General features: G+C 36.3%; 1 protein-coding gene across 1 annotated transcript; it reads right to left on the bottom strand.

Annotated features, from left to right (window-relative positions):
• Window positions 1-834: 834 nt before the first annotated feature.
• On the bottom strand, window positions 835-8,182 carry LOC139129081 (uncharacterized protein PF3D7_1120000-like). Its single transcript, XM_070694750.1, has 7 exons — window positions 8,100-8,182; window positions 6,800-7,285; window positions 6,385-6,444; window positions 5,615-5,710; window positions 2,326-2,781; window positions 1,779-1,975; window positions 835-891 (listed from the first exon to the last, which is right to left on the bottom strand). The coding sequence occupies exons 2-7, from the start codon at window positions 7,098-7,100 to the stop codon at window positions 835-837; spliced, it is 1,167 nt and encodes a 388-aa protein (XP_070550851.1). The 5' UTR covers window positions 7,101-7,285; window positions 8,100-8,182.
• Window positions 8,183-12,760: the final 4,578 nt, after the last annotated feature.

The raw sequence follows: 12,760 nt of genomic DNA on the forward strand, positions 1-12,760 counted from the left end.
AAAACATGATCATTGGCTTTAAGGTTGCTGTTACTGAGGTTAAGATGCTTCAAATTTCTAAAACGTTTCAACTCAGTGAGCAGAACACCTGACATGTTCATGCCACTGAGGTTTAAATCTGTCACTTCTGAAGAAATTTGTTGCAATAAAACTTGCATATCATCTGTGCTACCACAACAATGACTTAGCTCTACCTTTTTAAGTTCTTTTAAATGTTTCAGTCTCTCACATAGCAACGAAACAATCTGTTGGTTTAACTCGATACCACTGACATCAATGCTTACAACATTACTGAGTAGTGATAAATTTTGACATAATTTTGACAGCTGACTATTGATTAACTTTGTGCAATCAATATGTCTCACATTTTCTAAATTTCTTATTAAACTTGCAACATCATCCAGTGATTTAAGAGTGAGATCACCAACATCTTGCAGCTGTGCTGTAGAGGTACACAAAGGCAGAATTTCAAGTAAACCTTTTGCAATATCATTATCACCTACCCTTACATCTACTTTATCTTTTATAGGCAGCAATACTGTACACCCTAAACTACCAATATTGTTTCTGCTCAGGTCTAAACTGCTAAGACATGGCATTGCATTCAATGCCTGTAACAGTAATTGGCAACCCCTCCAGGACAACCCATTTCCAGCTAAACACAACGTGTTGATATTTAAGCTGACAGTCTCTTCAGACAAACAGAGTAGAAATTGCTCACAAAGGTTTTCTCCCAACCCAGTAAGGCTTAGTTTCTCAAAGTGTGGCATACATGACAATGCCTTTATAAACATTTTCATTGTGCATTTCTCAATTTCTTCAAGTATGCTCACATTACTTGAAATGGTCACTGATGTAACTGCTGGTTGCTGAGTTGTATCGCTGCCAGATCTGGATTTTGCATGTTCACATAGCAGTGGTAGAATTCTTAACAACTTGGCAGTCACAGTAAAGTCATGATAATTGCTTATTCTAACTATACACTTGTCAAGAGAAAGGGGATCGTCAATAATATTTGTCAGACATTCTTTGAATTCACTTGAGAGAAATGCTTCTTCACTCTCTAAATACAGTTTGATGTCTTTGATTAAAGAAGTGTTCTGTAAAATTACAGAGACAGCATGTATAGTTTTATTGGAGATCCCTGTACAAGTTGACAGATCTAATGCATGGTTCTGACCTATCACTTCCTCAATGTCTCTTGCAAAGACAGAAGGCCTTTCTGATTCAAACAAACAGTTACCAAGCAACTCAAGGTTGTTAATATCAACAGAAGTTTGTATTTCACTGATCTTAACAACTTCTTTCAGGAAATATGATGCTTTTTCACCCAAAATCCCAGTGACATATGGGAAACAATGAGACAGGTTAGTTTGCAAAATCTTTGTTTTCTCTTCTCTGAATAACTTTGGAATATTGTGAGGTGACAATGCAACAATGTTACTCAAATATGTTGCAATGATGTAACTGTATACATATCTGCTTTGGAAAGTGTAATAATCATCAGACTTAGTCAACAAACCAAAAATGTGTGATTCCAAATGTGAAATACTTTTATCAATCCATGACGGATACAATTTACCCAAATTTTCCGCAGTGATATGATCGTACAGATACTTTCCGATGTCATTACTTCTTGCTTTCAGAATTTCTGTAGGATATTCCATATTTATATAATTTTCTTTACAATACATCTCTGCATGGTGAACGACAGCATACTCAGTTGCCTTTGTTACTGTTGGAGGAAAAGTAAACGAATTCTGAAACCAAAAGGATACAAGGCTTGGGAAGAAAAACTCTTCTTGTCTCAAGGCATCTACTACTGGATCAAACTGTGACAGTTCAAGTAATTTCTTTGCTTGTTGTTTATCCTGTACTTGATCCATAACAAAAGTTTCCCATTGATCGGTAACACACACTTTAACTCGATGACTTGTTGCTCTGCATGATGAAGTAACAGCTGACATTTCTGTTTCTGGTGATAAAAAAAAGGATTATGAGTGTGCATGACTTGTTTTCGAGTACCTTTGAATTCACAATTTATATGAACAAAAATTATTCGAAGTTCAGTGGAGATAATTTTATAGGCAATATCTGAACGCCAGAGGCTCCTCTTAAAAATGAATATACAACAGACAAAGTGTGGGGTTGAAAGTTGTTCTTTTCTATGTTGACACATCTAAATGTCACTGTTTGAAATAAAATAAGTCATGATTAATTGCCTTGGGAGAATTAAACAGCTCCGAACAGCTTTTCTTTCTGTTTTTACTGAATGAGTATATAAATCTTCAATATTGTCGTATGCGAATTAAAAGAGCAACTTACCGTGCATATGCTGTTTCACTCGTTCATACTCTTTTTCATCTATCTCCAGCCTGATTCTAAAGGTAATGCCGGCTTTCTCTGCTTTGGCTCTTATGTAAGGTGGTATCAGTATTCTAGTTAACGTCTTATCCACTGTGCCTTCTTTGTATTTCTGCCAGAAATAATCTAAATCCTCCTCTGTCAGGAAACTCAAAATAAAAAATAGGGACCCTTCTTTAGTTTCCCTCAAAACAGCCCTGTATTCTCTCAAGGCCGTCTTACATTCTTGGATCTTGGTAGTATCATTTCCATTTAATGAATTAATGTATTTCTTCACTAATTCTACAAGTTGTTTTTTTAGTTCAACTTTCACCTCCCTTTCTTCAATTTTTATTCTTCTTTCTCTAAGGTCAAGTTTTCGACTCTCTCTTTCTTCTTCATCTTCATCGATCTCCACGGCAACTTGTGCTGTCAGGCCTATGGAACACAAACACACAGTCTTTACAACAAAAAAACAATTTAAATAAATATAAACAGGATGATTTTGTGAGATTGGCAGTAAGTCTCGCAAGCAGACAGATAGTTTTAAGGAAACAAATTTTTTGGCAAAAATGGCAAAAATTGTTCTAAAGTACAAAATTGCAGATTTCATCATAATTTGAATATATTACATCAAGACGAAGATACAAAATACATCCACCAATCCATCCATTCATTTAGAGGAGACAGACAAACATCCATCCATCTATATATCCATCCATCTATCCGTCTATCAATCCATTTATCCGGACATGTTCTATCCTTTCATCAATGCATCCATCCACCCATCAATCCATCTGACATCCATCAATCTATCCCCCTCCAACTAGATAGAAATCTATCAATCAATCCACCCACCCATTCAGACGTTTACCCCTCAATGCATCCATCCATCCATCCATCCATCAATCCATAAAAATGGACAGTCAGACTTTCGTCCATACATACATGATCATCCATAAATAAATACAAACAGACATCCCTTCACCCATTTATCCATTCAAGCATCCATTAGTCTTACCAGACATCCAGACAGACATCCAACTAGACATCCATCTAACCACCTATCCGTCCCTCTCTGCCTCCCTCTATTCCTTCATCCACACATCAAGACCAACAGGCTGACACAGAGTACAAGAAATTTCCCTTAATTATCATAATTGTACCATTTGAGATTCCTCAGTCAAGTCTACCACATCTCCCATGAGTACATAAATTCATAGGCTAGTTTTTAAAAACTGAAATCATACTTTTAAGGACACAATTCTTCTCAATACAAACTTTAAATGATTCAGAACAGTAGCTTGAATGAGAGAGATAGCATTTTTGTAAAATTTTCCACAGATTATGCTCTCAGCCACGCAGAATAATTTTAATGTGATGAAAAGTAGAAATACTAGTTGCACCTGTTTTATGAAACAATGGGATGTTTTTTTCCAAATTGAGGGACAAAAGAAACTTACAAGCTAGCTTTTCTTGGAGAATAAACCCTTCACTTTGTCATAACTTGCTTCCAAAAAATATGACATTTATAGTACCTGAGAATGTGACTGTTATGTTTTTTTACAGAGTCTTTGAAATTTATAATGAAATATCTACACATACTTTTAATAAATATAATTGATCAATTATCTTGAGACTTCACATTATTGCTTTTACGTACAACTGAAAACCCAGACATTAATACACCCACACATTAAGACAGACATCCAGACAGCCAGACAGACATCTACACATCCATCCATCCAAACTCAATCAATCCAGACAAACATCCATCAATCCATCCATCCATAAAGTCCAACAAACATCAATATAGACAGCTATTGATTCATCCATCAATTCGTTCATACACCTATCCAGATAGACTGGCAGATAGACATCCGTCCATCAATCAATGCGGGGATTCTGCCAGATGCATAGACATTCATTTAGACAGACAGACAAGCATGCATACATACATACATACATACATACATACATACATACATACATACATACATACATACATACATACATACATACATACATACATACATACATACATACATACATACATACATACATACATACATACATACATACATACATACATACATACATACATACATACATACATACATACATACATACATACATACATACATACATACATACATACATACATGCAATACACACAATACACATAATACACACAATACATACATGCGTACTGACAGACAGACATACAGCCATACAAACGCTACAACAGACTTTTCAGTTATGCTCTCGTTAGTATGTATACCTATACAAGTGTGTGCTGTAAGGAATCTGTATGAGGAAGCATGTATGTGGAAGTGTTGACTCTTACATACCACACCATTATTCAAGGTCTTTGATTTTTAGCTTGGTTATCCCTGCAGTGAATTAGAGCTTACCAGATCAGTTGATTGTCCACCATCACCAAGCCTTGTTCCTTTAAAGCCCCATGTTGCTAACTATGGACTATTTTTTCATGCAAAGATTTAAGCTACCTGTTTCCCATATTTATGTACAGAGTTATTCGGAGAAGAAATAGACAAGTTTTGAGTGAAACATAAGAGCTAAATGTTGCCAACTCTTGCTGAAATGTCACATAGGTATGCTGACAACTCCTATATTGTTAATGACAAAGGACGTTTGTAATGAGTGTATCACAAAGCTAGCCAGTAACTTTCATGCTGGATCTCATAAAAATTTGCACAAGTTGCAAGGAAGACCTCTATTGTCTAAAATTTAAATATGGAGATTTGCAAATACAATTGCTTGGGGCTTCTTTCCTCATTATTAGTCAAAGCAATTTCTTCTCTGTACTCTCATCCTATTTGGATGAGATCATTCAGATTGGTTTATAGATCCTAACAAACTTCCAATGGGTACCTTGAAACTACCTAAACAGGTTCAAAGGGCAGAATACTTCCACACCTGAAAACGTACAATTTTCAGATCAGTCACTCTGTGCGCTGAGCTCTTAGTGAATGCTAGTGAATGCACACTTCTGCTATTCTGTGAAAGGTTATCAGAAAACCCAAACACCACAAACAACTTAACTTATTTCTGCTTCACATGATGGAGAAGAGACAAGATTGTGTGGGGACTTGAGATTGTTTGGAGTTAGTGGCCATTTTGTATCTCCTAGAAATTATAATTTGATAAGCATGAAATATGATGTGGTAAGTAAGACACCATATTGAATACAAAGTTTCCGACAAAACAGCACTGTTAATACAGAGAAAGTTGTTTGTCCTTTACTTACTTTGTATACCACTCTTTGTTTGCATATGTAATTTGCTTGAATACTGACCACCTCCATTTAACTGTTCACTTTCCGGTGATTCAACGCCTGTTGTCTCTGTAATAGTCCAAGAAAAAAGAGTCACTTTGCTTGCTTGTAACTTGTAAAGAGCTGCATGTAATATAACAGGAATGTGCAAATTTACTTTGATATAAATAAATTAAATTTTGCAAAACTTCCAAATTTATTTTGCATTTCACAAACAATACATGTTATTCATTGATACATTATCGAGTCGAAGATCAGTGAGTCCAATTGAGGTACATTATTTCCAGACATGGGATGTAACAATTATAGTATCCCTTTTCCAAAATTAGTGACATCGAGAGTTTATCTCCTTACCCTTTTATGTTCAGTCAGATGTCTGATTGTTCTATATAAAGATTTTTTTTTAAAATTTGGTTGTGAAAACATTTAACCGGACATTTCACACTACATATCATCATTTCAAATATCACCAACTGCAGTGGGCTCCATTGACATTGACATTAGATGACATTCTTGATTCACCTTTGATAACAGTCATTAACTCAATGGATATTTGTCTCTTCCTGGTTGACGACATCCTTCCTTGTAAATATGTTGATCAGTTCATGACAATTTACTAACATGGTTGTGAAGGTATTTGAGACTTTAAAGCCATTGTTGAGTTTACACGGTATGTTTTATTTTTTCAAAGCTGATTATCTAATTTTCCACTAATATATGGACTGAATATAGATTATCATTACCTTCACTTGATGTTTGATTCAATTTTTTACCTCTGGATGATACTGATGTAGGTGCATTATCTATGGAAAAAGAGGAAGAAAGAATAATACTTTTCTGTGACACGAGGAATTTCCTAATGTGTGTTATCTGGACATTAACCCTAAGCTTGCGAAGCTGTGATTACATGATGACTATATGTGATGAAAGTTAATTTTCCATAAAAAAGTGTCATTTAAACTACTACAACTTCTATTACCACTATCGAAATTGGACTTAAATTAATTTAATCATATGAAGAAATCAATGTCACTCACTGCCAATCATAAGAAAGTTCTTCCAGTAAACATTCTTTAAAAGGTTTAAATATTGCCAAGTTTATTAAAGACACTTTTTAAAGAGGTATTGTGATGGCATATTTACTAACTCACTACTTACCAGTCGTTAAAGCATGTTCTCTCTGGAATTCCACTACTTTCTTCCTGAGGGGATCTTTGCATAAGGTTGTAAATATCTCTACAAGTAGATCTAAATCATTTACTCCTATATTGCCTTGATCATTTAAATGATGGAAGACATCAGACGCACTTTCCAGCTTCTCTATCTCTTGCTTAGACAACTGCTTTCCTCTGAGTAGCCTCTTCATCTTCATTACATCACTCGCATCCATTTCCTCTTGTAAATCTTCGAAAAGGATGTTTAGTGGGCTGATGATATTTGCCCGTGGAGCCTCTGCCATGATCAGGAATTACCTAGACTCACTGATGCTATTTACAGACTCACTGAAGTATAAAACCTTATCTTGGCAGGGCTCCAAAATACCAATACTATCTCATGGACATACACATCTCATACAGTCGATATACTTCAGGGGTGGTGCTTCTTAGAACGGGCTAGCTCATTAAACCATCAGATATAATGAAACTGAATAAACGAAAAAAGAAATATACCATGTTGTATTATATTTGTGGTATGAAACAGCAGAAATTGTTCAAAGTAAATTTGCATATTCAACTTAACTGAGGACCTTAAATAAACAGATTCACACATCTCTATACACAAAGTGACAGAGTTTTCTTCTCTATGCTATTGATCATGGTCTTAGCTTTGATGAAGTTACATGAACACAGAAGGTTGTCAGGTTATCACATCAATTGACCATAAGCTAGGCGAAACATGTAATGCTATAACATAAATCTATAACAAGGGCAACTTATCTTATTCCTGAAATTTTCTGGACATTCACTGTATCAGGCTAATACACTTCACAAATACTTTAGAAAAAATTTGCTTCGAAGTTCCAACATTTTGACAAGATTAACAACGTTTCACTAAAAAAACAATATCCTATAATTCTTTCACTTTTACTTCGATACTGCGCATGTCTATCAACACATGGAAATTAGCGTTAGAGTTGTTATGTGTGCAAGCTTTGGACCTCAAAATCTCTTACAATTGACCATTTTAAATATTACAAATCTATTCTTTGCCCTTGTTTTCGTTGAATGTATTTTCGCGCCCAAAGGCCGAATGACTAAACAAATACGCTTATAACAGCCAGTTTTTCGCTACAGGGACTACAGAGGATAGTAAGTCGTCATAAGCTTATGTTATTTCATGGTTATTCTACCGTCTGTAGAGTAGAGTAACCGTTGGTGCTTGGACCGTTCATTATAACAAGAAAGTTCATGATTAGAAACGTAATTCAAAATTTGAAACATAAGCATATGTAACATACCTATTTGTGTACTCTGAGAATTCCGTAAAGCTGCAAACTCAGAGTCACAACGCAGGACTGAGGACTTTAAACCTTGTGTATGCGTACGTTAGATCCCACCACCTGTACTGTCGCCGATGACAACTCTAGTTTCAATTAAACAATAACACCCGATGTGATACTGAGCATTATCGTGCAATTTGAAACGAAATGAGCATGAGTGTTTGCAGACTCCGACGCGGAAAAAATGTCATGATATAAAGCAAAGCTTGCTCTATAGCTCTATGACGCACCAAGTACGCTTGCGTACATCCTCGTTCTTAACCATTGTCTTTGCGCAGGGCATTTCCACGATCATACTTAAAACGACCACTTAAATTTTTAAGCAGTTACTCTATATTTGTCAATGAAGTATAGTTATTTCTCCCACAGGTATTATTTCTTCATTTACAAAAAAATTAAGGCCTGTCTTTTTTGTCGTCAGGTGAAAATCCGGTATGTAAATTGTCCCCCCTCATGAACCCGTTGACCTCGTTTTACGGTAAAACGAAGTCATGTGAGCCAAATATCAGGTGTAGGCGGGGCTGTATGAGTGCATAGCCATTGCATTCTTCACCCTTATTTCAACAACCCTAGTCGCTAGGAACAGACCCTTGAAACAGAGCACAGTCACCTGTCGTCTATTCCGTACTGCGTCTATGCGCCCGATAGACGTGCGTACATATGCTCAGGTATATGTACACAGCTGGTCTATGGGCGAATAGACGCAGGGCGGAATAGAACAAAGGTGACTGTAAACAGAGCAACTATTTGACGTACGCATATGTAAGAGAGACAAAAACAATTTTCTAAGGAAAAAAAACAGAGCCTCAGCCCTCCCAGTAAACCTGTAATATCCAATGCAACTCAATGCCAATGTCAACTATCAAATAGGCCTATTTAATATTTTATTCGTTGCCTGGAAACAGGTTTACATCACATTAATATGGCAATAAAAACATAAGTATGTACGCGCCTACGGTAGAGGATACTTCCTAAACAAGGTTATATTTAATCATAAACACGTCAAAATAATGCATAATTTATAATTTTTATTTATTTGAATCAGGCCCATAGAAAAATACCATAAAATAAAGAAAAATGACAGATACACACAAAAATCAACTATACAGAAAAAAACTTCAGTATAAAATAGTTCTCCAGTGCCTGCACTGTAGTGAGTCAATATATGTACAAGCATAAATAGTCTTAATATAAGAATTCTGAGATCTCTTAATTCTGTTCATATATACAATGCAGGATTCGTGTTCATAAAGTTAAAAAGTGTTTTTACGCAGTAACTCGCCAAAAGACAATACATCATAGACAACAAACATAGTACTAATACTACAACGTCTTGACAGATTAAAAAGTCGTCTAAAACAATTATTATACGCCACTCGAATTTTCGTTAGAGAGCGCTTTGTAAAGGTGGACCAAAGCTGGCAGCAGTATAAATTTGAGCAAAATTATTTAAATAATCTGGTTTTCACCTGTATAGAACAGTAAGCAAACCTCCTGAAAAGAAAGTTACCACGAATATACAATAGCCGCATTTGTCTTTTAATGTCATCGTCATCGTTGAAAGAGCTAATTATAAAAACACCCAAATACTTGTACGAGTGGACAAAAGAAAGCTTCATACCATGGCACTAGACAGATTTCAGTCATATTGATAAGTTTAAAACTATTAAGCATTACAATCATACATACAGTTTTCTTTTGATTATAAATGATATCATGTTCAGCACCATAAACCTCACAAATAAGAATAAGTTTTAATTATACTATATATTACTACGTGTTTCTGACGGCCACCCTATCTCATACCATTGACAGAGGAGATGCTGTTATTCCAACATTTCATGTTGTGTAAGACCTACAGCACCTGTAACTTTTGACAATTTTTTTATGTTTTTTGTGCCTTGAATCATTTGCAGTCCTTTGTCTGCATCCTAGAGCATTATGAAATATCCAGTATTTTGCTCGAAAAAAAGCAATTTGTCAGTGTCTGACTTGTGCTTTATCGTATACAACTGAATTCAAGTCCGACCTGAATTTGATTTTCCACATTAACAATGCAGGGCACAGATATACATCCAATGTTTACAGAATAAGTAATGGATATTCCAACAGGCTGGGCAATGCACATAGAAATACTTTCTTCCATGAGCTCCAAAATCTGAAAATCAATTGTGAAAAGCTACCGTTACAAAGTCTTTTGGGGGTCTAGTAAACGACGATTTCTCTGCATGTAAACGACATAACTCGTAATCCTTTAAAGTATCGATTTTCTGAAAGCCTAGATAGATGAATACTGTGATTCGTTATGATCATTGTTTACACGAGGATCATGTGTCATTCAAATTCAAATTTTGCATGTCTTGCAAAAAGTTTTGCGACTTTTTTCGGAAGATCGTGTTCGGTGACTAGTCCATAGTTTAACAGGTTCAACAGTGTGTAACAAAGTGTATGACAGATCAAACAAATCCCAGGCAAGTTTTCCTAGTTAATTATGTTCTGTATCGTTGATGCCAATTCCAAGGACTTTGTGAGAATTAACACCATAACTATGCTGTTGCCAACAAAAATAAAATGTTTTTGTCAGACTTTAGCACTAATAGGAAAGTAGATGATTAGTAGTGATACACAACGAAACAATGACACTCGAGTATTTTGGGTCATCTGTCTTGACACAGCGGAAACAGAGAACGTAAAAGTGTAATTGACTGTTTTTGTGACAGGCTTGGCTTCAATCGCTGTGTGGACACTTCAACTGGCCGCAGTCGCTTAGCAATAAACATTGTGTCACCCGTACGGTTGCCGACATACTTTGGCGCACGTACTTATCAGCCTTTACCAGGCATTCCCCTTTAGACAACCGTTTCTTAGCCAACAATGCAAATGTTGATAGATATGTAATCTATATGTAAAAGACAACTCGGGTATACAGTTAGAGAAGGGTAAAGAGACCCAGGGTATTCGATAAGAAAATCAACGAAAAATAGAAATTTAGCTCACAGTCGCTTGTGGTTCGATACACGACGGCCACTGTGTGGCAGGCATTGGCGCATGGCACAGCGTCCATCGCTGTGTATGGAACCACAAACGACAACGCTTTAGCTAGTACTCGTTCCGTTGACAATGCTGGACATGCGGTGACCACAGCAATACAGACAGTTGGATAAAAATGGTTCCTACTACACAGAAGTAATTTGAAGCAGAAACAAATACTGTACTTATTCGATGCGAATTTCTTTTTTTAACGGACGGCTAGCTTTGACTATCTATATTCATGGCTGAATCTTGAAATCTACACGAACTTTGAGGGCAACGTTCCAGTTGTCTAATGTGTTCAGTGACTGATCAGCGACTGTACAGCCGATTATCTTAACCGCTGCGGATACAGTGATTTTGTTTGTATTTAGGCCTATGCATGCTACCAATATGGTTGATCAAGTTAATCATTTTCCGTTTAAAAACAAATACAGTGATACATGTACGCCAATGCCGAATGATCAAAATCACTCACGGAATGTATGTACCTATTAGTTTCCGTAGAATGCCCTCGGGCAACTGTCTACCTGTTATTTCTTTTACGAAGTTCTCAGTACCATATTCATTCAAAGCAGCCATGCAGTGCAATCAGTTTTATAAAATGGTTACTGGCCATGGCTGACCCATATCGTGGCCTCTGTCTGTCGGTAAACAATTGAATTCAAATTACAGATTTCATGCAGGTTATAGAATTCGTCTGTGTCTCAGAATCAAAACTGATCACGGCTTCACTCGTGTGTTATCTCGGCCACTTCAGTAAGGTAACTTGTGGTTAGCCTGGTACGGTAGAATAATGTAACATTGCAGGAATTGGAGAAGTAAGTCAATACCAATACAGGTTACTTCTTTGATCTCAGCAAATACAAATATTCTGTAGCATATGGTTACAATATTCGTCACTATCACAATGAATTAGATCAACCTAGGTTGTCGTATAATTTCCACTTTGCCATTCAACATGAATTTGCCAATGGAATGGAGCCTTGTAGAGGAACGCCGTATCCAGATATGAGACGTTTATAAGGAAAAATTATCGCTTCATCATCGATGGCGCCGCTCTAGTGGGCAACGGTTTCGAACACAAAACACACCAATTCTTCAGTATCGAAGTATCCATACAAACAACAGGTTAACCAACCCGTGACCTGGACTGGGTGAAAACCGGGCGATAGATAGGTCACACTTAGCCAATGTAAGAAGTGAAATTCAGAATTATTTAACATTATAGAATGATGGACGTGAAAATAACTCATTTTACATCCGTGGTAGAATTAAGAAATGGGAGAGTAACCTTTACTGTATTTTCTTTGGCTAAAATCTCAGAAACACAAAATTACGTAAACTAATTTGGACCGTGTTAATGATACTAACACTACCAATGAAGTAGCTTAATTAACAAAATTCTCGATCGGATTCCAACTCATAACGTTGGGCACCAAGCGAAGTCATCACAGTCACAGTGCTCGGCTACAAAATCTCCTAATTTCCGCCCTGCAAGAGTGGTTCAATAACCAGGAGTTAATTTTTTGTGACCGCGACCCTCTACACTCCCTATAGCTATGAAGCATTCATACATATACGGTAAC

This window comes from Ptychodera flava, unplaced genomic scaffold (assembly GCF_041260155.1).
Source record: "Ptychodera flava strain L36383 unplaced genomic scaffold, AS_Pfla_20210202 Scaffold_89__1_contigs__length_443570_pilon, whole genome shotgun sequence".
In the NCBI taxonomy this organism is placed as follows: domain Eukaryota; kingdom Metazoa; phylum Hemichordata; class Enteropneusta; family Ptychoderidae; genus Ptychodera; species Ptychodera flava.

Coding starts and splice junctions, on each gene's coding strand:
- LOC139129081 (XM_070694750.1), bottom strand. CDS start 7,100: ATGGCAGAGGCTCCACGGGCAAATATCATCAGCCCACTAAACATCCTT. Junction 6,445..6,799: donor AGAACATGCTTTAACGACTG/GTAAGTAGTGAG, acceptor CTTTTTCCATAG/ATAATGCACCTACATCAGTA. Junction 892..1,778: donor AGTTTTTCTTCCCAAGCCTT/GTATCCTTTTGG, acceptor TGCAAAATCCAG/ATCTGGCAGCGATACAACTC.